This window comes from Chaetomium tenue, assembly GCF_020726465.1.
Source record: "Chaetomium tenue strain MPI-SDFR-AT-0079 chromosome Unknown F5144scaffold_6, whole genome shotgun sequence".
Classification (NCBI taxonomy): Eukaryota; Fungi; Ascomycota; class Sordariomycetes; order Sordariales; family Chaetomiaceae; genus Chaetomium; species Chaetomium tenue.
Genome location: NW_027117334.1, coordinates 2,374,308 through 2,398,487, shown reverse-complemented (window position 1 = coordinate 2,398,487; position 24,180 = coordinate 2,374,308). Strand labels below are relative to the sequence as shown.

The following is a 24,180-nucleotide window of genomic DNA, read 5'->3' as shown; positions in this document are numbered from 1 at the left end:
GCAACAAGCAATCAAGGCTCTTGAGTCAGGATTCAGGAGACGGCAGAAGCCCGTTGGGGAATCGTTAGGTCCTCCACTATTGCCAAGGAGCCAAGTGCAATGCAGCGAGCCTGGGAATGTGGAGATCGGCGGCCCACCCCTGCCTCGGAAAATATCCGATTTTTCGGATTCTTTCCGGCCATCGCAGACCACCAATGCCGTCGAAACCGAGTCGGACGTGTCAGAGCATGTGCACGATAGGCCTGGTTTGTTGGGAACCAATTTCTGTTGAAGATCCCCGTTAGGAATTCTTTCTGCATTACACGTCGGGTTGCAGCCAATATTGGCATTCCCCCTCCCCCAAGCGACAAACCAGGCTCGCTTCCGACTTTGGCGTCGGCGCCATCCCGACAATGGCTTCTGAACGCCGTAACGATCGCGGTGACCGCCAGCGTCGGAGGAAGATTCCGTTGGCTTGTGAGCCCTGCCGTGAGCGCAAGTCTCGATGCGACGGGGCGAAGCCGATATGCTCCACTTGCCAGCGGCGGTCGCTTCCACTGCATTCATGTGTTTACACCCTCGATAACGCCCGGACGGCAAGCAACGACGCGTGAGTATCACTAGTGTGTTCTGGGTCATGTCGTTGTGGACGCTTTGGGCTCCGCTGACACCCCAGCCGTCAGTTACATCAAGGTTTTGCACGACCGGATCCGGCTGTTAGAGAAAACATGTACCGACCATGGCGTCCCCATTCCGCCCTTCGAGTCAGGAGACCCCGAAGATGGAGCTGTGCCGCCGAACCGCTCTCCCGTGTCTCCACCTCTCCCCGGGCAGCAACAACGGAGTGAACCCGGCCTCCCGGTCCGGAGCCCGGCCCAGGGCCTCCGGGAGCATGCTTCTTCCCCGGCACTGCGCCCTCCGATCCCCGTCACCTCTCCTGACCATGACCGGTTAGACGCAACCGAGTCCACAGCTAGCGTCACTGCTATGGGCACTGTTACCACTGAAGATGACGTGTGTGAGACGTTCAATGGCGCCAATGAGTTCTACGGTAGCTCTTCTGCCGCCAGTTTCATGAAAGAGGCGTACACATCAGTCAAACCACACCAGACGCGCTACCCAGGGACCAACACGGCGAGGGGTCAAGCCTTATCCATGAACTTTGCAAGGCCAGAGCCATTGTATACGCCGCAGTTTGCGCAGGCGGACAAGTTCGCCTTGCCACCGCGGAATCTCGCCGACCACCTCCTGAACCGTTTCTGGGAAAGGGTATATTGGCTGCACCCCCTTTTCGACAAGGATACATTTATGCGGGCTTATGAAACATTATGGCAGCCCGCCCACGAACAACCAACCATGGCGGCGCTGCCCGGATTGGGACTCGGAAGCACACCAGGTGCAGATGCGGGGACCATCGTCTTCCACTGCGCTCTGAATACGATCTTTGCCCTTGGCGCCCAGTTCTCCGATCTTAGTCTCAAAGACAAGGCCTCGGCGATTGAGACCTTCTTCAACAGATCCAAGGCCTTTGTCGGTCTGGACTTTATCGATATGAATAATGTTGGCGTCGTTCAATCGCTGTTGTTGATGGCGCTGCTGCTCCAAAGCACACCGTTCCCTAACCGATGTTGGAACGCGGTAGGCCTGGCGTGCCGTGTTGCTCAGGGGCTTGGTTTGCACACAGACTCTGGCAAAACTAATCGGCCCCAGTTGGAAACTGAAATCAGGAGGCGGACATGGCATGGCTGTGTGATCTTGGATATGTAAGCACTTGTTGGCTTGTTTCTATGCACAGGCGTATACTTATACCTGTGCAGGATCGTCAGCATGACCTACGGACGACCTACTATGACGGCCCACCTGCCGGACCTTCCCGTGCCGTCGACTGCCGGGTTTGCGGAATCACTAACACCTGCTCAGCCGCAGGCTGGGGGTGGAGAGGTCCCATCCAAGTTGTCCTATTACGTGGAGTACATTAGGCAATGTCGGATCCTGGGCGAGATCCTCTCCAACGTCTACCAACCCTCTGCCGGGACCCCGGCCAGTGGCCCACAGCCGTGGCCTGACCAAAAGCCGCACGGGATGGACGCGATCTTAGAGCTAGACGCAAAGCTCTCGAGGTACGAGGCAGCCCTGCCTCCCATCATGTCCTGGATGTCGCCTTGTGATATCAGCAACCTCGACGAAGATCGCAGATCTGTCATTACTGCACAGAGAACGGTACTTCGGGGAAGGCAAGTATCACCACCCCCTCCCGTCTCCGGTCATACTAACATTCCCCAGCTTCCTTTACCTACGACTCATGCTCCACCGCCCGATTCTCACGCAGCTTTGCGCAGAGGCTGGAGCGAACCCTTCAGCAGAGCCGAACTCGCCAATGCGGCCAGGGGCCGTATCAGCCGGTCAAGAATTGTTCACATCATTCGCGGCGGGGTGTGCAAAGATATGCCTTGGGAGTGCGGTGGACCTCATCGAACTGATCCATAATACCTACCTCACAAAAGCCACGGGTGGGTGGTGGTGGGACGGGTTGTGTATGGCTCCCGCATCCGTCTTGATGGATTTAGAAAATGCTGACCCTAATCGTGTGTGACCAGACGCTTTCACCGCGGGCCTGGCCGTTATCGTGGGATACCTCTCGCCTACACTGCTAGCATCACTCGACAAGCAACGCCTGGAACGTTCTTGGATGTTGTGCCAGAAAATATTGGCACACTTCACTTCCTTCAGCATCTCCGCGCAGAGGTCGTTGAGGGTCCTTCAAAAGGTACATGCGGATGTCATGTCCCGTTCAACAGGTAAGGTTCTTCTCTGACCCTGGCTTTTTCTGCGACACATTCTGATTCCTGGTCCCATAATAGCTGTGTTGGACAAAGACCAAGAACTCCCTCTACAACCTCCAACCCTATCCGCCGCGACGGCGTGTGGGGAAACGCCTGGCCCGGGACAACAAGCGGCTGCCATGCAGCCTGACGACGCGCCCCTGGATTTGGGCAACCATTTCCAGTGGACGTCGCCTGCTGGTAACTCGGAAATGTTTGGGGCGGGGTTGGTCTTTAACTGGGACCAGTCGCTCGACATGCTCTCGGGCGGCTTGGGGATGGATCTTTATCAATAGATTTGTACGACTAACGGTGGGGACATTCGTCTTGTATTTTGGATACCCCAATATAACATTCTACTTACCTACCTTGAGGGGAAGAGCGAGAACTTACCTAGGGGTCGGCTGGGAAGGGGTGGGTGGCGAGGGAGGTTTGAAGGGGGTGGTGATCCAGGGCTGGGGGCGGTAAAGGGGGTTAATTAGGTGTTTGGGGGTGCGTGTGTGGAAAAGGAAGAGGACGCTGCGAGAAGCTCAAGAGAAAAGAAAACACGGAAAGGAAAAAAAAAAGAAAACAAAAGACATACAACACCGGGGATTCGCTGGTCGTCACCGACCCAACTACTGATCCGGCCCTTGCGAGTTTAACTAGGGGAGAGCGGACGGGATCCCGTGTTTTCTGGCAGGTATGGTCGTATGTGATAGAAAGAGTGTAGAGTGTGGGTTTATATGGAAGGTTTGGTGTTGTGGTATCTAGCCAACACTTACCCGGTTATAATCTCGCCGGGTCAATACCTATGTAAGGTAGTAGGTCCCTAGGTAAGTGGTTGTGTCTCCAGCAGGTTCCTTGTCTTACACCCAGTGTTAAGCCTATTCAACGTCTACATCTAACGAGGCGGTACCTAACGTGAAATATCTAGATATTATACAGTCACAACCGTATGTCCCCTCCCTCTAACCTCTCCCCATTTCATAGTCTTGCTACGTTCCCACCTGTCAACTTTGATGCAGCTTAGGCAGCATCCCCAATGCCCATGTCTTCCACGCAGGCAGCGCTGCTATCTGCAATGCAACAAACATGGCCACACGAGAGTCCGGATTCCTCTTGATCCACGCGAACAAGCCACCCGCCATAAGGACGGCAAAGTTTAAAAACCAGAGCCCAACACGGTGCCGTTTTACAATGACAGGATCCGATTTACCCTAAACTTGTCAGCAAGCGCAACACCCCACAGGACCAAGTGACAACTCACCGTGAACTCCCAGTCCTCCCACACAGGGAACAGACTCTCATACCAGCACCGCGCCTGACTCCACGGGTATGTCATGGCATTCCACGCCGTGCCTTTTGGTCCGCGAGTATACCAGTTGTTACATCCGGTCCAAACCGTATTCTTCAGAGTGCTTTGCAGGCGGTTGGCCCAATCCTCCTCAGCGGACCGTTTGAGACATGCCACAGCAGCACGGCCTTCGAGGACGGGCTGGAGGACACGCAACGAGTAGTTAACTGCGTTCTCGATGGCCATGATGGCCGAGGTGTGCCCGGTAGCGGTGTTGGGGCCTAGGGCGTGTTAGTAACCGTAAGATAGCGCAAGCGGTCGGACACCTTACCAAGGAGGAAGAACATATTCGGGAAGCCGCTGACAGCGGTGCAGTTGTAGGCCTCGGGCCCGCCGAACGATTCCCAATGCTCCTCAAGCGTTTCACCGCCCCGGCCGACCACTTCGACGCCCTTGAGGTACTGGCCGGTGGCAAAGCCATTAGCCATAATGATAACATCGGCTTCGATGACCTCCCCACTCTGCATGCGTATCCCGTTGGGCAGGATCTCGGCCACCCCTTCGTTTGTCAGCGTGAGGTTCTCAGCGTGGAGAGCCTCGAGGTAGTTGGTGTCAAAGATCCGCCGCTTGCACCCAATCTCGAAGTCCGGGATGAGAATATCGTGGTACTTCTCCGGCGCCGTCTCACGCATGTACTTTTCCACCTCCCTCCTCTTATTCTTCCTGAACCTCGCCCCCGCCTCAGTCAACTTGAACCCCTTCCAGTCAACCTCAGCAAGAGCATAAACCAAAAACCGCTGCACCGTCGCCAACCCGGGCACCAGCCCCAACATCACCCTCGCCGCCTTGGGCATGCGCCTATCAATCGGCGGATACACCCAATGCTTCGACCTCACCACCTGCGTCAGATGCCTCGTCTGCCCCACAATCGCCGGCACAATCTGCGCCGCCGTACACCCATTCCCAAACACCACCACCCTCTTCCCCTTCAAATCCACACCGTCCTTCCACCTCGCCGAATGAAACACCTCCCCCCCAAACCTCTCCACCCCGTCCACACCCAACTCCCTCGGCCGGCCAAAATGCCCCGCCCCCGAAAACAAAAACCGACACTCATGCACAAACTCCCCACCCCCTTTTATACTCCTCCCCCACAACCTCCAAACCCCCCTCTCCTCCACCCAAACACACCGATACACCTCCACCCCAAACACCATCCTCTCCCTTACCCCATACCGGTCCGCCACCCGCCCCAGGTAGGCTTGCAGCTCGCCCGCGGGGGGCAGCACGCGGGTCCAGCGCGGGTTGGACGCGAAGGAGAAGGAGTAGAGAGCGCTCGGCACGTCGCAGGCGGCGCCGGGGTAGCGGTTGGTCGTCCAGGTGCCGCCGAGGGTGGGGTCGCGGGAGAAGAGGGTTAGGGAGGGGGGTTGGGAAGAGAGGGGGGAGGAGGGGGAGGGGTTGGGGGTGGTGCTGAGGAGGGCGTACCAGCGCTCGAGGGTTGCGCCGAGGCAGATGCCGGAGAAGCCCGTGCCGATGCACGCGAAGGTGCTGTAGCTTGGTGGGGGGTCCATGGTGGTTGTTGGTGTTTTTGTTGGGGAGGTGAGGTTGGGGGGTTGGAGTTGGTGTCTATGTGGTGGACGGAAGTGAAAGGCTTAGGACTGAGGTGAAAAAGGAGTGTTGAGGTTGATATTGCGGGTCGTTGAACTCGGACGCAACCCGTACTCGGAGCTGAAGAGCAAGGGTAAGGCAGGGAAATGGCGCTACTATGTTGGAGTACGTACGCGGCATCGCTTTGTTTGGACGACCCATAAATATAAATCAGATGTCAAACTGGAGTCAATATCAACCGGGTCCATCGGAAGCTTCCCGCTGCCTCGGTTGGCGACAAATGCGGGGGTTTAGGGCGCTAAGATCGCAATCTGGGGTTGCTTTGGGAACACCATCGAGGCTCGCGGTGGGCCCAGTGGTTTGGTGTGGCAGCCGGAGCGATCCCGAAAGGGGTGGGGAGATTTACAAGTTCCACTGCGGCTTTGAACTCTCAGGACAATGGCTAGCCAAAATCTGGCATAAAATCACCGAGGTTAATGGTTTAGTGAACATCAAGAATACCTATCATGTGAAATGCGGGCGCTGTTGAGAGAGCCAACTTCGCAGAGGGGGTAATCGAGGCAACTCGCCGGATATAGGAGAAATGGAAAAGGGCCGGAGGGTGGGTGTGGTAAGGAGGTCGCAGTTAATGGAAAATGAAAGACTCCAAACTGGCCGAACAGATAAATGTCGAGTTATATTTGCATGAAAATTTACATATATACCAAGCCAATAACGTCACCATAAATCAACTTAGCGTCTCCTGTTGACGACTTGAACCCCTCCTGTCTCGTCAATACGTTGCCGTCCTTTGAACTCAACGGCCAGGTGAGCCGTATGGTTTGCCATGACAGTGTGCATGAACCACTCAGGGGCGGCCCTCTGTGACCAAAGTTAGTAGATGTTCATCTAAGGCCAAGGCAAACCCCGAAGCAACTTACCAGCATGGCGACATATCTCATGATCCCCGGGAGATAGATCACACTCCCGTACCCGCTGTACAGCGCATTCACTATAGCCTCGCTCACCGTCTCAACATGCAACATCGGCGCAAAGAACTGCGGCTGCGACGGGTTCCCGCTCAGCAAAGGCGTCCGGATAAAGTTGAACACCCCGTTCGTCAACCTCACCCTCGGCGCATTGTACCGAGACCGCAACTCGTTGGCCAAACCCTCGTGCAGCGCTTGTATCCCGGCCTTGCTGGCCGAGTAGTCGACAATATCCGGAGACGGCATAAGCGCGCTGGTCGAGCACACATTGACGATATGGCCGTGGTTGTTTTTGACCATCTCCGGCAAAAACTCCTTGATCAACAAAAACGGCGCCGTCAAGTTCGTCTTCATCGTAATCTCCACATCGGCATACGACCCCTCAAGGACAGTAAACCCGCGCACCAACCCAGCATTGTTGACCAACACCGTCGGATGGCCGACCTCAGCACGCACCCGCTCGCACACGGCACGGATCACATCCGGCTTGGACAGGTCCGCCCGGTAGTAGTGCAGGTTACGCCCGAGCGCGCCAGCAGGCGGCTTCCACGAGAGCGGCGCAAAGTCAATAACCACAATCCGCGTGCGCGGGTTGCGCGCCAGCAAGTCGCGGACGATCTGCGCACCCAGCCCGCCGCTGCCGCCCGTGACCACGACGACCTCGCGCTCCCAGTGCGCCCACTCCCCCGGCCGGGACGCGGTCCAGTTGTTGGCGGCCCATTTGTTGAGCAGGCTGTTGGCCGACAGCAGCAGGCCGGCGCCGCCGAGGTAGAGGGATGCGCGCTCCAGCCAGGTCAGGCGCAGGTAGGCGAGCCGGATGTCGTAGCGCCCGGCGTACCAGAGCGCGCGCCGGAGGTAGGCGATGGAGGAGGGCTTGCGCAGCCAGGCGATTACGGCGGCGGCGGGTAGTGCGAGCCACTCGTTGAGGAGGGTGCTGCGGATGATGCGGGCGACCGTGTCGATGTGGAAGCCCCCGTTTTCGCGCGAGGTGGCCATGTTGTGTTGCGCGGGATGCGGTATGCGCCCGTGTAAGTGGTTCCGGAGGCCGATTGGGTTCAGGGGTCAGGGGTAAGTGCCACGGCAGTTGTTGGGCGTGAGTAAGGTGAAGGGGTTCTTCGGGTTCTTGATGTGCCGGCGGGTGGTTTTAAATCGGTAGTGGTAGTTATTCACTATCAGTTGTCGGAACAAGGTGAGCGGTTTCCTGCAGTTGGCATCACTAGCGCGTCCGGTTTGAGTTAACGAGGCCCTTTTCAGCAGCCAAACTCGGATCCTGTCGGTTCCTTGAGTGCCGTTGGGCGGCTTGGCAAGGGCTTCCTGGGGAAGGACGGTGCAACCCAAGACCGAAAAGGGGTCGGAACCAAGCCGTGGCAGTAGCTTTGGGCCATGATGGATACGCTCACTCAACCGCTGTGGAGGTTCTGTTGGGGGCATCCCAGGAGCTGAAGGCCCGTAAAAGGCAAGTTCCCCGCAGCTGTTCACCCCCAATCCCACCTGTTCATGTACAACCATCGTTGCGTTCAGCCAACAGGAGTTTGCAGGAGGAACACCTAGAGTAGCAATGGTAAGCTTCACATGCATATCAGCACATCATTCAGCTGTGATGATAAGCCAATCCGAAACACTTTTGCTGATCATCACGACAGACATCGCCAACCAAAGCATCAGGGCTCTCCCTCGCGGGAGGAGTCAGCCTGGTTTTCAAACTATTGTTCTACGGTAAGGCCCTCCACCACCCACTCAGATCCTCACTCAGACCACCCGTCTAAGAACCCACCCTGCAGCACCACCCAAGCTCCTTTTCATCCTCCTCCGCTTCTACGCCCTAGCCACCCTCCGCGGCATCTCCTTCCAGCACCGCGAAACCTGCGCCTTCTTCCGCTTCGCCCTCCTCTACCTCACCCCCCAGCAAATCCAATTTCTCACCCCATCCACTTCCCAAAACTACACCACCTGGCTCAAGGCCCGCCAGTCCCGCGCCGCCGCCCAACTCACCAAAACCCCCACCACCAAAACCCCCACCGCCGAAGCCGCCTTCCTCGCCTCCCGCCTCAAACTCGACACGGAACTCCTCCCCGACGGCGCCTCCTCCCTCCTCTGGATCGGCGACCGCCACAAGGCCACCAAATTCGTCTACTTCCTGCACGGCGGCGGCTACATCGCGCCCGGCCGCCGCGGGCACATGGAATGGTGCGCCCGCGCGTACCTGCTCGCGTCGCCCGCTGCGGGGGGTGGTGGTAGTCCCGACGGGGAGGAGGTGGCGGTTGCGGTGCTGCAGTACACGCTCGCGCCGGGGGCGAAATACCCGACGCAGTTGCGGCAGGCGGTGGATGGGTTGGTGCATTTGTTGGGGGTGGGTGGGGTGAGGCCGGGGGGGTTGGTGATTGGGGGGGATTCGGCGGGGGGGAATTTGACAGCGCAGGTGTTGAGTCATTTGCTGAGGCCGCATCCGAAGGTGGGGGAGGTGGTGCTGGAGGAGCCGTTGGCGGGGGCGTTTTTGGTGTCGCCGTGGTTGAGTGCGTCGGTGGAGTGGGCGAGTATGAGGAGGAATGGGAGTATTGATATGTTGTCGACGAGGGCTATGGAGGGGATTGTGAAGGATGTTTTGGAGGGGGTGGAGGAGTATAGGGTGGAGGTTAGGGAGAAGAAGGGGTGGGTGGCGCCGATGGATCTGGAGGATGTCGAGGGGTGGTTTAGGGGGTTGGACCGCGTGACTAAGGCGCTGTATGTCACGGCGGGTGAGCAGGAGATTCTGCTCGATGAGGGGGTTGCCTTCGCGGATGCGGTGCGAAGAGGGAATCCGGGGATTGCTGTGAAGCTGGAAGTGACCAAGGAAGAGGCACACGACTGGATCTTGCTTGAAGGCGAGAAGGGACTCGATGGCGATGCCACGCAACGGATGCGAGCTTGGTATAAGGGTCTGTTTTGGTCATGATTGATAACGGCCATCTCTAGGCAAAACCCCCTCTTACAGTCTACATCCCCGTTAGCCATTGTAGTGGCCAATGAATTCTCACAGATTAAGTACAGCACCTACTGTCGTGGTCATCAAATTTAACAGGGCAGTTCCGTCATTCCAGGATCCGTGTAGCTCGACAGTCCAGGGAAGTTAGTCGCGGCTTACGTGGTGTGCCTCCGAGACCCCTTGATGCTGCCATCCGATTCGTCTAAAGAGTTTCCTGCGTAACGTGAGGATTGGGCGCCTGTTATCTGGATGCCTCAGCCACCGGTGAGATCTTCCCTCCTCACACCATCTTTTCGGAGCCCTACGCCATGTGACAGGCTGACATCCGAGACAGTGTGATGGGGTGTGAGCCTTGTGGGGGATAATAGTAGCACCTCTCCACGCGCAATCTAGCATCTGGAGGGTTACCTCGGATTCCCATAGCTCTCCCAGCCTCTCCGTCACAGTTTGCGGCCGCAATCAACATGACTCTGTTCTCGTCCCTAACATCCTGTTTCCAGGGAATATTTAAGCAAAGTGCACCATTCTCTCCGCTGCATGCATCCCTGATTGCCATCTGCGGAGAGAACGATGTTGCCGTTCCTGACTCTGCCTCGTATGATGACTGGGCAAGGCCGTACAACTGCGACGAATCGGTGGCGGTTGCACCGGTGGCCATCACTCGGCCCGCTAACGCACACGAAGTTGCCGAGATTATCAGATATGCCAGGGAAAATGACTACAAAATCCAGGCAAAGTCTGGCGGGCATTCATATGCGTAAGTGGATCATGCACCTCAACTACCATCCTGTTACCTTCTAGACTCTGGATGCTGACACGGCGTAGAAACTTTGGTAGGACTCGCCCCTACGGCCGATTTAGGAGGGACGCCTCCCAGTTCTAACGGTTACAACCAGGTCTCGGCGGCCCAGGCACCAGGAACGTTATCGTAGTGGACCTTACCCTACTTCGCTCCGTCCATGTCAACAAGAAGACGTGGAATGCCCACCTCGGTTCGGGCTGCCTCCTCGGGGATGTCACGACTCAACTGCACGAGCTGGGAGGACGTGCCTTCGCCCATGGAGTCTGTCCTGGCGTAGGTATCGGCGGCCACGCCACAATTGTAAGATCCTTCAACCCCGCTCAAGCGCAAGTCTTCAACCGAGATTCGAGACTAACGACGCTGGCCGGGAAAGGGGGGATTGGGTCCCATGTCACGGATGTGGGGATCGTGTCTTGACCATATCATCGAGGTAGAGGCCGTTACGGCAGACGGGACTATCTGTCGAGCCAACGAGAGGGAGAACCTAGACCTTTTTTGGGTAGGTCTCTAACGGTGGACCACACGAGGAGACTTGGAATGTTCTGACATTTGTCCAGGGAATCCGGGGTGCCGGAGCTAGTCTGGCAATCGCGACTGAGTTCGTCGTACGTACACATCCGGAACCGGCTACTATCGTCCAGTACTCGTATACCTTTGCCTTTGGCGAGCACGACATGGCGCACGTCTTCAAGGCATGGTTGGACCTCGTATACGACCCTGACCTGGATCGACGGCTCGGCACTCTCTTCATTATCACCGGGCTCGGTGTCATTATTGAGGCTATCTACTACGGCACTACAGAAGAATACGAGAAGAGCGGCATTTCTAAACGCCTACCACAACCGTCAGCCACGACCATCGTCCTCGAGGGGTGGCTGGGCCATCTGGTACAAGTCGCCGCCACGGAGGGCCTCAAGGCGAGCAACCTGTCGATGCCTTTCTACGGCAAGAGCCTGGGCTTTCGCCAGCAGGACAGAATCACCGACGAGGCGGTGGACAATATGTTCCAGTTCATCTCTGATGCGCCAAAGGGCCACCCAGAGGCATACCTCATCATCTTCTCGGCCCAAGGGGGGGCCACCAATGATGTGCCCTCGGATGCGACGGCCTACGCTCACCGTGACAAGATCATGTTCTACGAGAGCTACGCTATCAACATCCCTTCGATCAACGCCGATAACCGGGCATTTATTTCGGGGTTCCATAGCCTCATGATGGAGTCGCTATCTACGCCCACGCTGGTCTCGACCACGTATCCCGGGTATGTTGACCTCGATCTCGGGACCGGAGCAGTTTCCGGTCCCGCGTATTGGGGTGACAACTATTCTGCGCTGCGGCTCACGAAATCCAAATGGGATCCGACCGAGCTCTTTTACAATGCGCAGAGTGTTCGTCCCGTCGATCCGGACGTTTAATGTTGTGAAGATCAACTTACGATCCGGCGGGATGGACCAGGATGGTTTCATATCGGGTGCTAGCACAGCGTCTTTTACGTACAGCTGTGTTTGAAAGTCTGGACTTGAAAGTAAAAAACCAAGGTTCTTAAAATAACGATTGGGTGGTGTAGAGGGCGCTCTGAAGATATTGCGAAGCTGGTCATATTGATTTTGATATTTTGTGCTGCATTACACTTACAAAGAATGGCACACACTAAAATGACAACCCATCTCTAACAGTTCAGTCACTGGGTAGTTACAACGCAATTTGACTTGCGTGGCAATTAGTCAACCTCTTTCGCCCACATCACTTGGACGCAAATCTTCGGAATCATCCCGCCTCGATACCCGAACCTTCAACCCTGGCCCTTGCGTCCAGCCCCCAACAAAGCTTCAGCGCCTTGTTTTCACATGGAGATTGGCAGTGGGGAAGCTTTCCTACCTCGGGTCTCCCTGTCACCCCGCATTGTTTCTTTATCCCTTGACGCTCGACCCCTGACGTTGAGTTAACCCGTCAAGGGTTAGCCAAGAGATCAACCGAAAGTGTTACGAAAAAAGCTGGGGTTCAGGTCACGTCGCGTTACATTCCGGGCAGCGCTCCGACGACCTGGAAACTCATAGACATCGTCTATTTCGATTCTCCTTCCGCCGTCTGTGCGACCCAGGGAGTTCGCTCTCCACTTGAAGTTTCCCTTTTCTTACAAACACAAGAGATTCACCACTACGTCTCCATAAAATAAAGAGCACTCAAAAATGGCTACCACAACCGAGACCGCGCCTCTCTCGGCACCGGTGCATGTCGACCTCCCCGACGCGCTGGAAATCTTCAACGAGAGCCAATGGAAGGTTTTGATGGCCCTCATGGACGCCGTCATCCCGGCCATTCGCATCCAGGAGTCGGGACAAAACACCAAAGGCCAAGACACATCGATCATGCATCTCCCTAGCAGCGAGTACTCAGACGCAGCCATCCAGCTACGAAACGCCGCTGCTCCTGGCAACCCTACACCAGAAATTCTCGAGGCATACCTCGCCGAACGGCCCTCAGACAGCCCAGCCTTTGCCCAGGTTCTCAAATGCATCTTCTCCAACGTCCCCCCCAGCAAGCAACGCGAACTACGCATCCTCCTCTCCATCTTGAAGTAAAACACCACCCCTTCCCATCCCCCCTCTCAAACACCTAACTAACCCCCTTCCCAGCACCCGCCCAGGCAGTCTAATCCTGACCTCGCACGCCACGCCCCTCCCCTCCCTCCCCCTCCAAGACCGCATCAAAATCCTCCAAAACTGGTCCACCTCCTCCCTCTGGTCCCTCCGCAACGTCTTCAAATCCATGACCGCTCTCGGCAAGCTCGCCCACATCCGCAGCAGCACCGCCTTCCCCCTCCTCACCGGCTTCCCCGCCGTCCCCTCCGGCTGGACCGACGGCGCGACCTCCTACCCCTACGAATTCCTGCAATTCCACCCCACCACCAACTCCACCAACCCCCCCAGCCAACCCAACCAACCCATCGAAATCACCACCGACGTCGCCATCCTCGGCAGCGGCTGCGGCGCCGGCGTGGTCGCCAACCGCCTCGCGCGCGAATTCGGCCCCTCGCTCAACATACTCGTGCTCGAGAAGGGCCGCCACCTCGACGCGCGCCACTTCCCCATGTCGCAGGCCACCGGGCTGGCCAACCTCTTTGAGGCGGGCGGGGTGGTGGAGTCGGACGACGGGTCGGTGACGGTGACGGCGGGGAGCTGTTTTGGTGGCGGGGGCACGGTGAATTGGAGCGCGAGTTTGATGCCGCAGGGGTTTGTGAGGGAGGAGTGGGTGAAGGAGAGGGGGTTGGGGTTTTTTGAAGGGGAGGAGTTTCAGGGGTGTTTGGATGGGGTGTGGGAGAAGATGGGGTGTACGGGGGAGAGGGTCAGGCCGAATCATGCGAATCGGGTGTTGGTGGAGGGGGCGGAGAGGTTGGGGTACCAGGCGAAGGTGGTGCCGCAGAATGTGGGGGGGACGGAGCATTATTGTGGGTATTGTACGCTGGGGTGCTGGAAGGGGGAGAAGAAGGGGCCGGTGAATGGGTGGTTTCCGGAGGCGGCGAAGCAGGGGGTCAAGTTTGTGGAGGGGATGCAGGTTGAGCGGGTGATCTTTGAGGAGGGGAAGAAAGGGAAGGTGGCGAAGGGGGTTAAGGGCGTGTGGACGTCGAGGGAGGGTGAGAAGGTCCATGTTGTGATCAAGGCGAAGAAGGTGGTTGTTAGCTGCGGCACGCTTTGGAGCCCAGTGGTGCTGATGAACAGTGGGATTAAGGTGAGTGCTCTCGAACAGCCGTGTGGCCTGCAAGATACTGACAACAAGCAGAACCCCCAAATCGGCAAGAACCTGTACCTGCACCCTACCAACTTCGTCTCCGGCGTCTTTGACGAGGATGTTCAGCCGTGGGAGGGTACGTAGACTTCTGTCACTGTTCGTATTCAAGGTCAACGACTAATCCTTTCAGGTGGTTCCCTCACCTCCGTCGTTGGCTCCTTTGAGAACCTCGACTCCAAAGGCCACGGCGTGAAGCTCGAGGCCATGTCCATGATGGTATGCCCCCCCCCTCTTATCCCATTCAGCCTTATCTCTAACCCCTCCCTCCACCCAGCCCTCCTTCTGCCTCCCCTTCCTCCCCTGGTCCTCCGGACTTGACTACAAGCTCCTCTCGGCCAAATACCGCCACCTCAACACCTTCATCGCCATCTGCCGCGACCGCGACACGGGCACCATCTACCGCGACCCCACCACCGGCCGCCCCCGCATCACCTACACGCCCTCTGACTTCGACCGCGCACACAACATGCGCGGCGTGCTAGAGCTCTGCCGCATCCTCTTCGGCCACAGCGCCAGGGAGATCCACCCGTCCATCGCCGGGTTCGCGCCCTTCATCCGCAAGGAGGGCGCGGATGCGGGGGCGGAGAAGAAGGACTTCGAGGCCTGGCTGGCCAAGCTCAAGGCGCACGGAAACAAGCCGCCTGTGTCGCCGTTTGCGTCGGCGCATCAGATGGGCACGTGCCGGATGAGTGCGAAGGCGAAGGAGGGCGTGGTGGATTCGAGGGGGCGGGTTTGGGGTACTCAGGGGCTGTATGTGGCTGATGCGAGCGTGTTTCCGAGTGCCAGTGGGGTGAATCCGATGGTGACGACTATGGCGATTGCGGATTGGATTGGGAAGGGGGTGTGCGAGGATTTGAGGGGCGAGGGGTTTGCTGCGAGGTTGTAATTGTGATGTATGAATGAGCTAAGGCGTGGGCAGGGCATGTACGACCAGGTGTGATGAGATTGAGAATAGTGCAGTGTTTTCTTATACGGAAGGAGATATCCATATTGGGCATATGGACCCTTTTGGATGAGAAGACGTACTACCAGTACATGTAGTTCCCACCATGCCACCACCTAACAAATCAACCCCCTCCCCCCTTTCCCCCTGTTCTCCCTTTCCCCAAACATACCGCCATCAAAACATATGCACCCTAGTCGACGAGTGAAACATGGCCGGCAGGAAGCTCTTGTTGTCGTTAATGTTTTCCACTGCAGTCCGCAAGGCCTTTGGTGTCCGTTTCAACACGGCGGTTGCAAGTGTCTTGTCGAGGTGATCCGCCCGCATCTCGAACAACTTCTCCGCCACAGCAAGCACGGTGTACTCACCAAGTGCTTTCGCCGCCATCTTCCCCTGTTCAAGTACCCTGCCAACGAGGTTATCACTCCCCTCATCATCCGACTCGTCACCACTACCATCCTCCTTTCCCCCCTCACCCTCCCCACCCTCCCCCGCCAACTCACCCTCAGGCGTGGGCTTCTTCCCCCCGCCCACCCTCAACCCCTTCCACGCCAGCACATCCAACCCCACCCCCTCCCCCACCTTCCCGCCCACCTCCCTCACCGTCGTCGCCCGACTACTCAAATAATCATCCAGAATATTACACATCTTGCTCTTCTTCCGATCCATATACGTCTGCCACGCGCTGACCAGCCCTGGCTCGGGCGTCGAGTCATGGAAATCGATGGCGCCGGCGGCAATGCGTCGCCCATAGAACTGCCCCGGCACGGGGCCCAGCTCCAGGTGGCAGAGGAACCAGTGGGCGCCGGGGGCACCCGAGAAGCGCGCGAGCACCCACTCGCCGGCGATCAGGTTGAGGTGCGGCTCTTGGATGAAGGCGATCATGCGCCCGACGAGGCGCTCTTCTTCGGTGGTGCCTTTGTCGGGGTCGGTGGGGGTGGGGGTTGTGGCTGGTTGGTTGGCTGGGTTTGGGGTGGCGTCTGGTCCGGGGGTTGGTGTAGCTGTGGTGGTGTTGGTGACGGAGAGGGTGTTGAGGATTTTGGCGCTGCGTTTGTCTCCTTTGCCTTTGTCCTGCTCCTGTAGCACCCTTGCGCCTACGGACTCGATGACGTCTAGCTCCTGCTCCAATATGCGCCGTTCGCAGGCAAAGCTGGTGATCACCCTGGCAAAGCCTGTGCTGATGGAGCACCAACCCGATATCTTGTCGTGCGGACCGGCGGCTTTGGCAATTTGCCTGCGCAGCTTCTCGGGGTCGATCATGGTCACGACAACGCGCTGGATGTCAAAGAGGCCGTCGATACCCGAGTTGTTGACAATGATGGGGTTGGGTGAGATGGTGTCGAACTCTTGCCTTTCGAACGAATCCTTTTGGGAGCCATGGCGCTGGGCAGTGGGTCGTTCATTTTCGTCAAGGTCGAACTTGATCGACTGGAGCTCGGGCGGGAGAGTCTTGTTCAGTCTTTGGGCTGGCGAACTAACCAGATAGTCCATCACTTGTCCGTCGAAGTCCTGCCAGGAGGGCTGTACCGGGGGCGTGTCAACTGCCGCATATGGCGGTGGCGGGTCGGACATGACACCAGGGCTTTCTGGGGCTCGAGGTGTGGCTGGGGCCTCGACTACTGCCGGCTGCTCCTCCACAGTTGAACTTTCGCCCTTCTTAGAGAATCCAAAAGAAGAGCTTTTCAGCCCCTTTCCCAGCCCGAACTTTGATGTCTTTTTGACTGAGCCCGAACTCTCCTCAGCCTTCTTTGAAGATGCCGAGCTCATGAACCCAGACAAAGATAGAGAAGGCGTCGACAGAGATGGCACTGAGGGCATGGTGGGCATCTTCAGTAGTGAACTGCCCCTATCGGGTGGAGGAGAGGCCGCGGATTCGGCCAACTTTGCCGCCTTAACCTTTGCCTGCTCTAGCCTCTCCCTTCTACAATACTCTCTGACGTATGCAACAATCTTTTCGAATCCCTCTTGCTGTGGCCTAAGCTCTCTGAAGCCATTCGAACGGACAATCTGCACTATCCGCTCAATCCAGTTGATCGGGAGGCTCTTACGTTCCTTGTCCTTGAGGGAATCGATAGCGCTTCGTAAGGTCCGGATGACACTATGATATGTCGTCATGACATCATCCATCTTGTCTTGAACCCGTGCAGCAAGAAGGAAATTGTATCGTTTGCCGCGGTCGACTTGTTTCCCGTACGCCCGGGGGGAGGAAGGGTACATTGACCTGCCTCGGATGGGGCTACCCATTTCCATCCCAGTCCAGTTGAACACGGAAATGTCGTTACGGCTTATTACCACCTCGTCGAGCAGCCGTGTCAGAGCCTTGGTGGAGCCTTCGGCGGAAAAGGTAGGAAATCGAACGTCTAAAATGCCCATCAACGCGTACGACTTGTCGGTTTCAACTGTGGCCGTTCGCGTTCCGGACAGCTCCAACACGCTCTGAGCCGAGAATCCGGCGCGGCTTGTGCCTCGCTTCCAGGCTGCAAGTTGCTGAATTTGTCCGAACTCAGCAATGCACTGCCGGTCTGCGAGAACGAGATCCTCGGTTTCGGCGACTAGGCACTGAAGTACGAAGTTGATGGCGTGCTGTGCGACCTCCTCGGTTCTCTCTTGTTCGCTCATATCTTCAGGGAAAGCCATCAGGCCCAGTTCTGGGAGGCATTTCTTGAGTCGGGAATAGTGTTCTCGCCTTCGCTTGGCATTCTCGTTGTCGCCAGCCAAGTCAGCCGAGGCAAGGTATACGGCTCGAGCCACTTCAGAAGTTGCCGTTTCCATGGTGAGGCTGCCCGGAATCCGAACTCCAAGGACGTCAAGAAGAGAGATCAGTTGTTGAGCCGTTTCAACTCTGGAGACCTCGCTGAATGCTATCCCCTTTGATAGAGACCCCCCAACCTGAATGTTCTTGCGGAGTTGATCAAGCCGATCCAAGTTTTCCGCCTTGCTCAAGACTTGTTTGAGAGTCTCAGAGTCCCAGAAACCCCGGGTCTCCTGACATGAAAAGCGGTAAATGTTCTTGGTGTCACCGCCCGTGTAAAGTGCGATGAAGGGGATCAGATAGTAAAAGTATCCCAGGCTTTCTACCGGCCGGCTCAGGGGTGCCCATAGCGAGTTGACGTAAAAGGTTGTCTTGCTCATGACCAGTTCCTGGAGAGTCCAAGCCCGCGTCGACCACTCCGGTTCGTGCTCCTTTACGTCCCTGAAATCCTGGATATTGTGTTCCTCGTCAGGCGGCGGCCCGTTCCTGCGCTCCGCCTTAAAGCGATCCCAATCTTTGACGGCATCCGCCTCATTAAAGCGAGTGTCGAGTTGCACCAGGGTGAATTCAGCATCGGCGTACCAATCTCCCATGAGCGACAAGGATTCGGAAAGCTCCCCTCCGTTTGGCTTGTCAATGCAGCATGGGTCCGTCCACAAATAGCACTTCTCGCGGTCTCGGAAGAGCTTGGTCTTGAAGATGCGATCGGCTTCTTGGATGGCCCGGTCGGTTTTGACGACCGACTTCCACCTCTGCAGGCGGCAGACCATCTCATCAAGTGCATCCCGCAAATGGGGATGTTGTTGGAAGTACTCGATGTCATTCTTTGCCGAGCTATGCTCATCCTGCGCTTCCTTAAGCATGCCCGCAGCCGCCGTGATCTCGGCTTCGATCTCAGTTATAACCTCGCCGCCCAGGTTGCCCCCACTCGTTCGATGAGCGGAGGCCTTGTTGGTCTCAGATTTACCCAGATGTGCGTCCATCTCCTCGTCCACCCGATCTTGCATCTGGTTGACAAGGTGACTGAAAATCTTTTGCTCCATTTTTGCAAAGCGGAGTTTGGTCGTTTTCTTGTCTTCGTCGTCCTTTGCACTTCCGAGTTTGTACTCGACACTGCGTACGTGAAGACGGCGGTCGAGGAGGTTGCCAATGTCGAGTGGTGTGGCTTCCTCCCCAGTTACATCCCCACGTAACTCCTTGATCAAGCCCTCTTGTTCCTCGATATCCAACAGACATTGTTCCATAACCACCTGCAAATCGCTTTTCCTCTTGTTTTGCAGACTCGTCTGTCCATCTCGAGCCGCCTCCCTCGCACGTTCAAGCTCCTTTCTCCGGGCCTCTCTGATGTAGCTTAGCGATACTTCGACGCCTTTCCACCGATGGGACAGCATGCAATATTGACCACGAACACCGATCGCCGGGTACTCCACCAAGTTGCCCGTCTCAATGTCAAACATCCGGTAGGGGCGCTGTCCGGGCGGCAGGTCCACAGTCCCGAGGAACTCGACGTCCTGTAAGCCGGCGACGGCATAGTCCCGGTCTTGCACGAAGCTCGGCTTGGCCCAGGGGGTGAACCAAAGATTGAGCAGTGCTCGCAGCTTTTCGGGACTCTCGCCGAAATCCTTGAAGGTTTTGGCCAGGGTCTCGGGAGTCAGGTCCGCCATCTCAAGCACCTTGGACATGGCATTGGCTTGGATCTTGGCGGTATCCAACGAGAGGGCCATTTTGGTGGTATTCCCACGTCGTCTTTGGTGGTTAGATTTGGTGGCTATTTCGATGGGTGGATGGTGCAACAAAAACCTAGAACAACTTGAAGTTGTTGAACCCAGTGGTTGATGCACTCAGAGTTCGGGTGTTATTGCCCTGGCCAACATGGTTGTGAGCGCCCAAAGATAAGACAAATATTAAACACACGGATATGGTGCTGTGAGAACCTCCCCAGACGGCAGGAGGCAGCAATTAATCAAGCTTTCTGTGTGGTGCAACGAAGCACAAGTCTGACAGGGGCCAATGGAGGGTGTTCCCTATTCTCCTAGCCTGCATGTAGCGTATCACAGACGTTGATCAGGGCCGTGGGATGCCTCGTTCAACCAGTAATCTTCAATTCCCACACTCCCAACTTTCCGTTCAGCTGCCATCACGCAAGCCCTAATCCAATGGCTCTTGAGCGTCGTCAGGGGGTCAGTACTGGATATGGAATGGGCTTGATGCCTGACGCCCGTAGAGTCGCACCGACCAGGGCGCGGGGGAAGTGAGGTTCCCGTCTCCGTCATCCGGCGAACCAGCAATACAGATGGCCCTCCATTATCCCCGGCTGAGATGTCCTATCGGAAACTTTGACCACACGGCGATTTGGGCTCTCGATAGACCTTTCCGGCAGTGTCGCCCGCCGGCTCCGGGCATACCAACATACCCCTTATCCCACTCCGCCTCTTCTCCGGCCTCGTTGTTAACTCTTCAGTTACTTCCCCAATCCGATATGGCATCGTATCATCGAGTGCTCGGCGTACACGGACGATCTGTCAAACAGAAGAGCGTCGAGTGTGATTAGTGAGTACCGCGCAGTCCCAAAAGACGTCGCCGGCGTGTCTAACACTAACAGTGACATCCACCCGTGGGATATCTTGATCAATGGCGAGAGATGGGCTGGAAAGATTCGACTTGTAGGATTCGTGGACTCATTCTTCCTCATCTGTTATTCGGGCCAGTCTCGGTTTGAGCATGGGATTGTGGTATACAGTAAGTATTGAAGCGTGTTGATGGACACACGAGCTGATCCTAATTCAGAGGACGATGATGCTATTCGGGGTACCCTGCAGAAGGCCGACGTAGACGCTGCAGAGATCGAACTGAGCGTGGTAAACAAGAGCAAGGTTGAGGTTCAAGGGAGCGGGGGTACGTTCCAGTTCTAATTTCTGGTGGAGGAGCAAGGAAACGTCAAACTGATGCCATATTAGATCCAGAGCCGCCAAAGTATTTCCAATTTGAGAGCCAGAAGGGCGGCCTCGACTATCACATCACCAGTCTTGGCCATTCGATCGACCTGAGGACCGAATACCCCAAATCGTCGTTGAAGAAGTACGAGATCAAGGTCCGAAAAGGCAGGGACTTGGTCATGAAGAGTACGTACCCTGTATCGACTAACTTGATGATGGCAGCGAAGGAATCTAACACAAGCTGCGCGGTATAGAAAGGATCAAGCGCGGCGTCAGCCAGCACGACTTGTTCGATCTCATGTATGACGCCGTGCGGCTCGGCATCATCACGCACGCTGAACTGGTCGGGGTCATCATTGGCAAGACCTACGGGGGTACAGCCTTGGAGGATGTCACTTCCAAGTACTTTGACGGGCTTGGCGGGGGAAAGGGGGCTGGTAATCTGTCGCTGTCGGGTGAGAGGACATCGTAGACGAGAGGTTCAACAAACCAGGGAGAGGTGACCAGAGGTGAAGCCAAAGGGTATGTAGCAATTGTCAGTCTTATATACAGTACGGCCAACAATTACATCCACCAGTCCCATCACCTATCAGCCAGTACTAAGCACACCCAGCCCTGAAGCAAAACAAATCCCAAACACCCCCTCCCTCCCTCAACACTCCTTCACCAACTGCACCTGATACCCCACCGCCTCCACCCCCTTCACCCTCCCATCCCCCCCCACCCCAAAAACAAAATGATCCCTCGCCCCAAACTCAAACGTCGACCGATCCATCATCGCCCACGTAATACACGAATTCATCCCCCACGCAAACAACCCATCCTGCTTCCCCACCTCCTCCGCCGTCGCCCGTGTCCCCACCGCCCTCCACGACGTCTCCCCCTCCGCCCCCGTCGACGCCGGGTACAGCCGATACCGCATCGGCGGATCCAACACCGGCGGCGTCGCCGGCGGCAGCGTACTCCCCGGGTCCGTGCGCGGCACATCAACCCCACGGATGATGTACCGCGTGATAGCAATCCCCGGGCCGTCGTCCTCGGTGAGGGAGAGGGTGAGCGACGAGTTGGTGCGCTTGTCGGAGTAGGTGCCGGCGTAGGCGGCGGCGGTTTCGGCCTTGCCGGCGGCTTCGATGGCCGGGAGGAGGGTCTGCAGGATGCGCGACATCATGAGGGTCATGGTGGTTTGGGAGCCTTCGGTGGGGCTGGCAGGGCCGGCGACCAGGAGGGTGAGGACCAGGTCGTAGTCGGGGATGAGGACCAGTTGGGAGTGGTAGTTGATGAGGTCGCCGGTTTTGGTGTAGAGGTCGATTAGGCGGCCGTCTGAGGTGATGTTGGTGGCACGGAAGATCTCCCAGGGTTGGCCCATGAGGAGGCCGGAGGAGGAGGTCGCGGTGACGGGCTTTAGCCAATTGCGGGTTTGGACGGCGGGGAGGAGCTTGTGTTGGAGGATGGCGTCGCCGAAGCGGTGGAGGTCGTTGATGGTGGAGTAGTAGCCGCCGGCGCTGGGGGAGGGGGTTAGTTGCGGTCTGGTGGTTGTGGGGTGGGGAGAAAGGGGGTTGGCACTCACGGGCCTTCGAAGCCTAGATCGGCAGTCCACCAGACGTCGTTGACGGGGATGAAACCTTGAGAATCGTCGTCGGGCTTGGTGGCCGAGGTACGCGACATGTTGGTGGGCTTCCAGATTTCGTTGGTCACGTATTCGGTGAAGGATTGGTTGGTGATGGCCTCGACGGCGAAGCTGAGGATGGGGAAGGCAATATTGGAGTACACCGCCTGGGGCGAGAACGGGACCTGTGCCGGGGGGCGCTGTCCAAAGTGCTCGAAGAACACTGCTCTAGGTTAGATCTAACCTTGTTTGTTGTTGTCTTGTTCAGGGTGCCTACCAGTCTTGTTGCACCCGGGCATCCCGAAAAAGCCGGAGCAGCCAAGGAAGTTGGAGCTGTTTGCTTTCGGGTACCCATACGCTGACAGGTCACCAAACGGAGCAATGTCGGTGATGTCTATCATCGTTAGCGAAGTTCAACGGGAAATACCAACCATCAGGGATGGCAACACTCACAGTCGGAAGGAATGCCAGCCATGTGCGAGGCCAGCGCCCCCAGAGTAACATCATCCCACTCCACCGCCCAGATTGGATTATCCTCCCTCGCCTGACTCCTGAGTGTTCTCAACTCCGGCACATACTTCGTGATAGGATCATCAAAGCTGACCCCCTGGTCCTTGAGCTTGAGCAACGCCAGAACAGGGAACACCTTGGTTAAGCTCCCCAGGCGGAAGATGGTGTCCAAATCGACCTTCTGCACACCCTTCTTGTCCTTGTTGGGCGGTGTGTAGGTGTATTCGAAGAGGAGATCGGTCTCGTGGATAGACTTGACGCCGATTGCTACTGCGGTGGTGTTGTAGGTTGATGTCATCTGGTTGAGGATATCCTGGAGGGCGGCCATGGCCACCGGTACTGCTTCATGTTCGCTGGGTTGTTTGGGGGTGGGGAGAACGGGACCTAGAGGAGGGCAGTGGCCGTTGAGAGCTGCGAGGGCCCCCGTGCTCAAGCACGAGAGCAAGATTGAACTGGTCTTCAACATGCTGAAAGTATGCGCCAGTCCAGGGATGGAATGGAGGAAGACGATTATGGAATGGGGATAGCAACCATCAAGTCATCATGATACTGAGCGAGATGGCCGCGTCTTATACATAAACAGTAGTGATATCACCCCCCTGTCCAACCTGCATTCAACTTGCATGAGCCTCATCTTGCGTCGACATCGTCACATCGTGAGCCACACAGCCTCCAAATCAGGCACACTGTTGATCATTTAGCTACAGATCAAGAAAACAACATCTCACATCCCAGCTGGTTGGGATGCGGTATAGCGGCGTTGGTTGTGATTCGCTTGCTCGGAACACACGTCGCCAACGGTGCTCCAGGGGTTCGGAGCCTTCAAAAAAACATGGCCTGGACTTGGTGGCTTGCTGGGACTCTGGGAACCCAACAGCACTCGCGCTAGATCCAAACCTTAACCGTGGGATCAAAGGGAGCGGGTCTGGCTTCAGATCATCCCCATACTGGCCTCAACGGCTTAGACCGACTTGCGACGTGGTTGCGAGGGAGGAGGGGGCTGAGGACGTTTAATTCGACGTCAACGACCCACAGCTCGCATACTGCACGTGACTGAGGCGAGACAGTGGAAGAGCCCATTGTTGACATCAGGCAACGATATTAGCAGGGGCATGGTATGGTAGAATGCCATAAAAATAACAGGGGTGCATGTTCGCTCCTGGGATGTTGCATTATGCGGTGAAGATACTGGTACGTATGCTATTCCCCGAGGGCCTGAGCCCAAAG

General features: G+C 56.9%; 8 protein-coding genes across 8 annotated transcripts; 4 read left to right on the top strand and 4 right to left on the bottom strand.

Moving 5' to 3' along the window:
- Positions 1 to 170: 170 nt before the first annotated feature.
- Positions 171 to 3,213, top strand: F5144DRAFT_582887 (fungal-specific transcription factor domain-containing protein). Its single transcript, XM_066789523.1, has 6 exons — positions 171 to 589; positions 663 to 1,742; positions 1,797 to 2,213; positions 2,263 to 2,513; positions 2,577 to 2,777; positions 2,841 to 3,213. Exons 1-6 carry the CDS (start codon positions 393 to 395, stop codon positions 3,095 to 3,097), a joined length of 2,403 nt encoding a protein of 800 aa, XP_066640016.1. The 5' UTR covers positions 171 to 392; the 3' UTR covers positions 3,098 to 3,213.
- Positions 3,214 to 3,583: 370 nt separating this feature from the next.
- F5144DRAFT_357270 (uncharacterized protein) lies at positions 3,584 to 5,747 on the bottom strand. Its single transcript, XM_066784360.1, has 3 exons — positions 4,409 to 5,747; positions 4,051 to 4,358; positions 3,584 to 4,000 (listed from the first exon to the last, which is right to left on the bottom strand). The coding sequence occupies exons 1-3, from the start codon at positions 5,646 to 5,648 to the stop codon at positions 3,794 to 3,796; spliced, it is 1,755 nt and encodes a 584-aa protein (XP_066640015.1). The 5' UTR covers positions 5,649 to 5,747; the 3' UTR covers positions 3,584 to 3,793.
- Positions 5,748 to 6,336: 589 nt separating this feature from the next.
- Positions 6,337 to 8,052, bottom strand: F5144DRAFT_539323 (uncharacterized protein). The gene is made up of 2 exons (XM_066787118.1): positions 6,606 to 8,052; positions 6,337 to 6,546 (listed from the first exon to the last, which is right to left on the bottom strand). Exons 1-2 carry the CDS (start codon positions 7,647 to 7,649, stop codon positions 6,418 to 6,420), a joined length of 1,173 nt encoding a protein of 390 aa, XP_066640014.1. The 5' UTR covers positions 7,650 to 8,052; the 3' UTR covers positions 6,337 to 6,417.
- Positions 8,053 to 8,211: 159 nt separating this feature from the next.
- On the top strand, positions 8,212 to 11,832 carry F5144DRAFT_550848 (uncharacterized protein; the record flags this gene model as incomplete). Its single annotated transcript, XM_066787658.1, has 9 exons — positions 8,212 to 8,214; positions 8,297 to 8,369; positions 8,435 to 8,984; positions 9,093 to 9,568; positions 10,009 to 10,372; positions 10,441 to 10,448; positions 10,512 to 10,717; positions 10,848 to 10,916; positions 10,975 to 11,832. The coding sequence occupies 9 exons, from the start codon at positions 8,212 to 8,214 to the stop codon at positions 11,830 to 11,832; spliced, it is 2,607 nt and encodes an 868-aa protein (XP_066640013.1).
- Positions 11,833 to 12,606: 774 nt separating this feature from the next.
- Positions 12,607 to 15,092, top strand: F5144DRAFT_495490 (uncharacterized protein; the record flags this gene model as incomplete). Its single annotated transcript, XM_066786103.1, has 5 exons — positions 12,607 to 12,995; positions 13,054 to 14,146; positions 14,198 to 14,282; positions 14,337 to 14,422; positions 14,481 to 15,092. The coding sequence occupies 5 exons, from the start codon at positions 12,607 to 12,609 to the stop codon at positions 15,090 to 15,092; spliced, it is 2,265 nt and encodes a 754-aa protein (XP_066640012.1).
- A 192-nt stretch (positions 15,093 to 15,284) lies between these two features.
- Positions 15,285 to 19,817, bottom strand: F5144DRAFT_623280 (uncharacterized protein). The gene is made up of 5 exons (XM_066792140.1): positions 17,653 to 19,817; positions 17,550 to 17,614; positions 15,988 to 17,479; positions 15,840 to 15,926; positions 15,285 to 15,555 (listed from the first exon to the last, which is right to left on the bottom strand). The coding sequence occupies exons 1-5, from the start codon at positions 19,623 to 19,625 to the stop codon at positions 15,327 to 15,329; spliced, it is 3,846 nt and encodes a 1,281-aa protein (XP_066640011.1). The 5' UTR covers positions 19,626 to 19,817; the 3' UTR covers positions 15,285 to 15,326.
- Positions 19,818 to 19,985: 168 nt separating this feature from the next.
- F5144DRAFT_582871 (uncharacterized protein) lies at positions 19,986 to 21,472 on the top strand. The gene is made up of 5 exons (XM_066789522.1): positions 19,986 to 20,451; positions 20,504 to 20,640; positions 20,689 to 20,796; positions 20,859 to 21,023; positions 21,092 to 21,472. Exons 1-5 carry the CDS (start codon positions 20,195 to 20,197, stop codon positions 21,307 to 21,309), a joined length of 885 nt encoding a protein of 294 aa, XP_066640010.1. The 5' UTR covers positions 19,986 to 20,194; the 3' UTR covers positions 21,310 to 21,472.
- Positions 21,473 to 21,489: 17 nt separating this feature from the next.
- F5144DRAFT_497816 (beta-lactamase/transpeptidase-like protein) lies at positions 21,490 to 23,281 on the bottom strand (the record flags this gene model as incomplete). The annotated part of the gene is made up of 4 exons (XM_066786229.1): positions 21,490 to 22,339; positions 22,405 to 22,666; positions 22,721 to 22,837; positions 22,897 to 23,281. The coding sequence occupies 4 exons, from the start codon at positions 23,279 to 23,281 to the stop codon at positions 21,490 to 21,492; spliced, it is 1,614 nt and encodes a 537-aa protein (XP_066640009.1).
- Between the last annotated feature and the right edge of the window lie 899 nt (positions 23,282 to 24,180).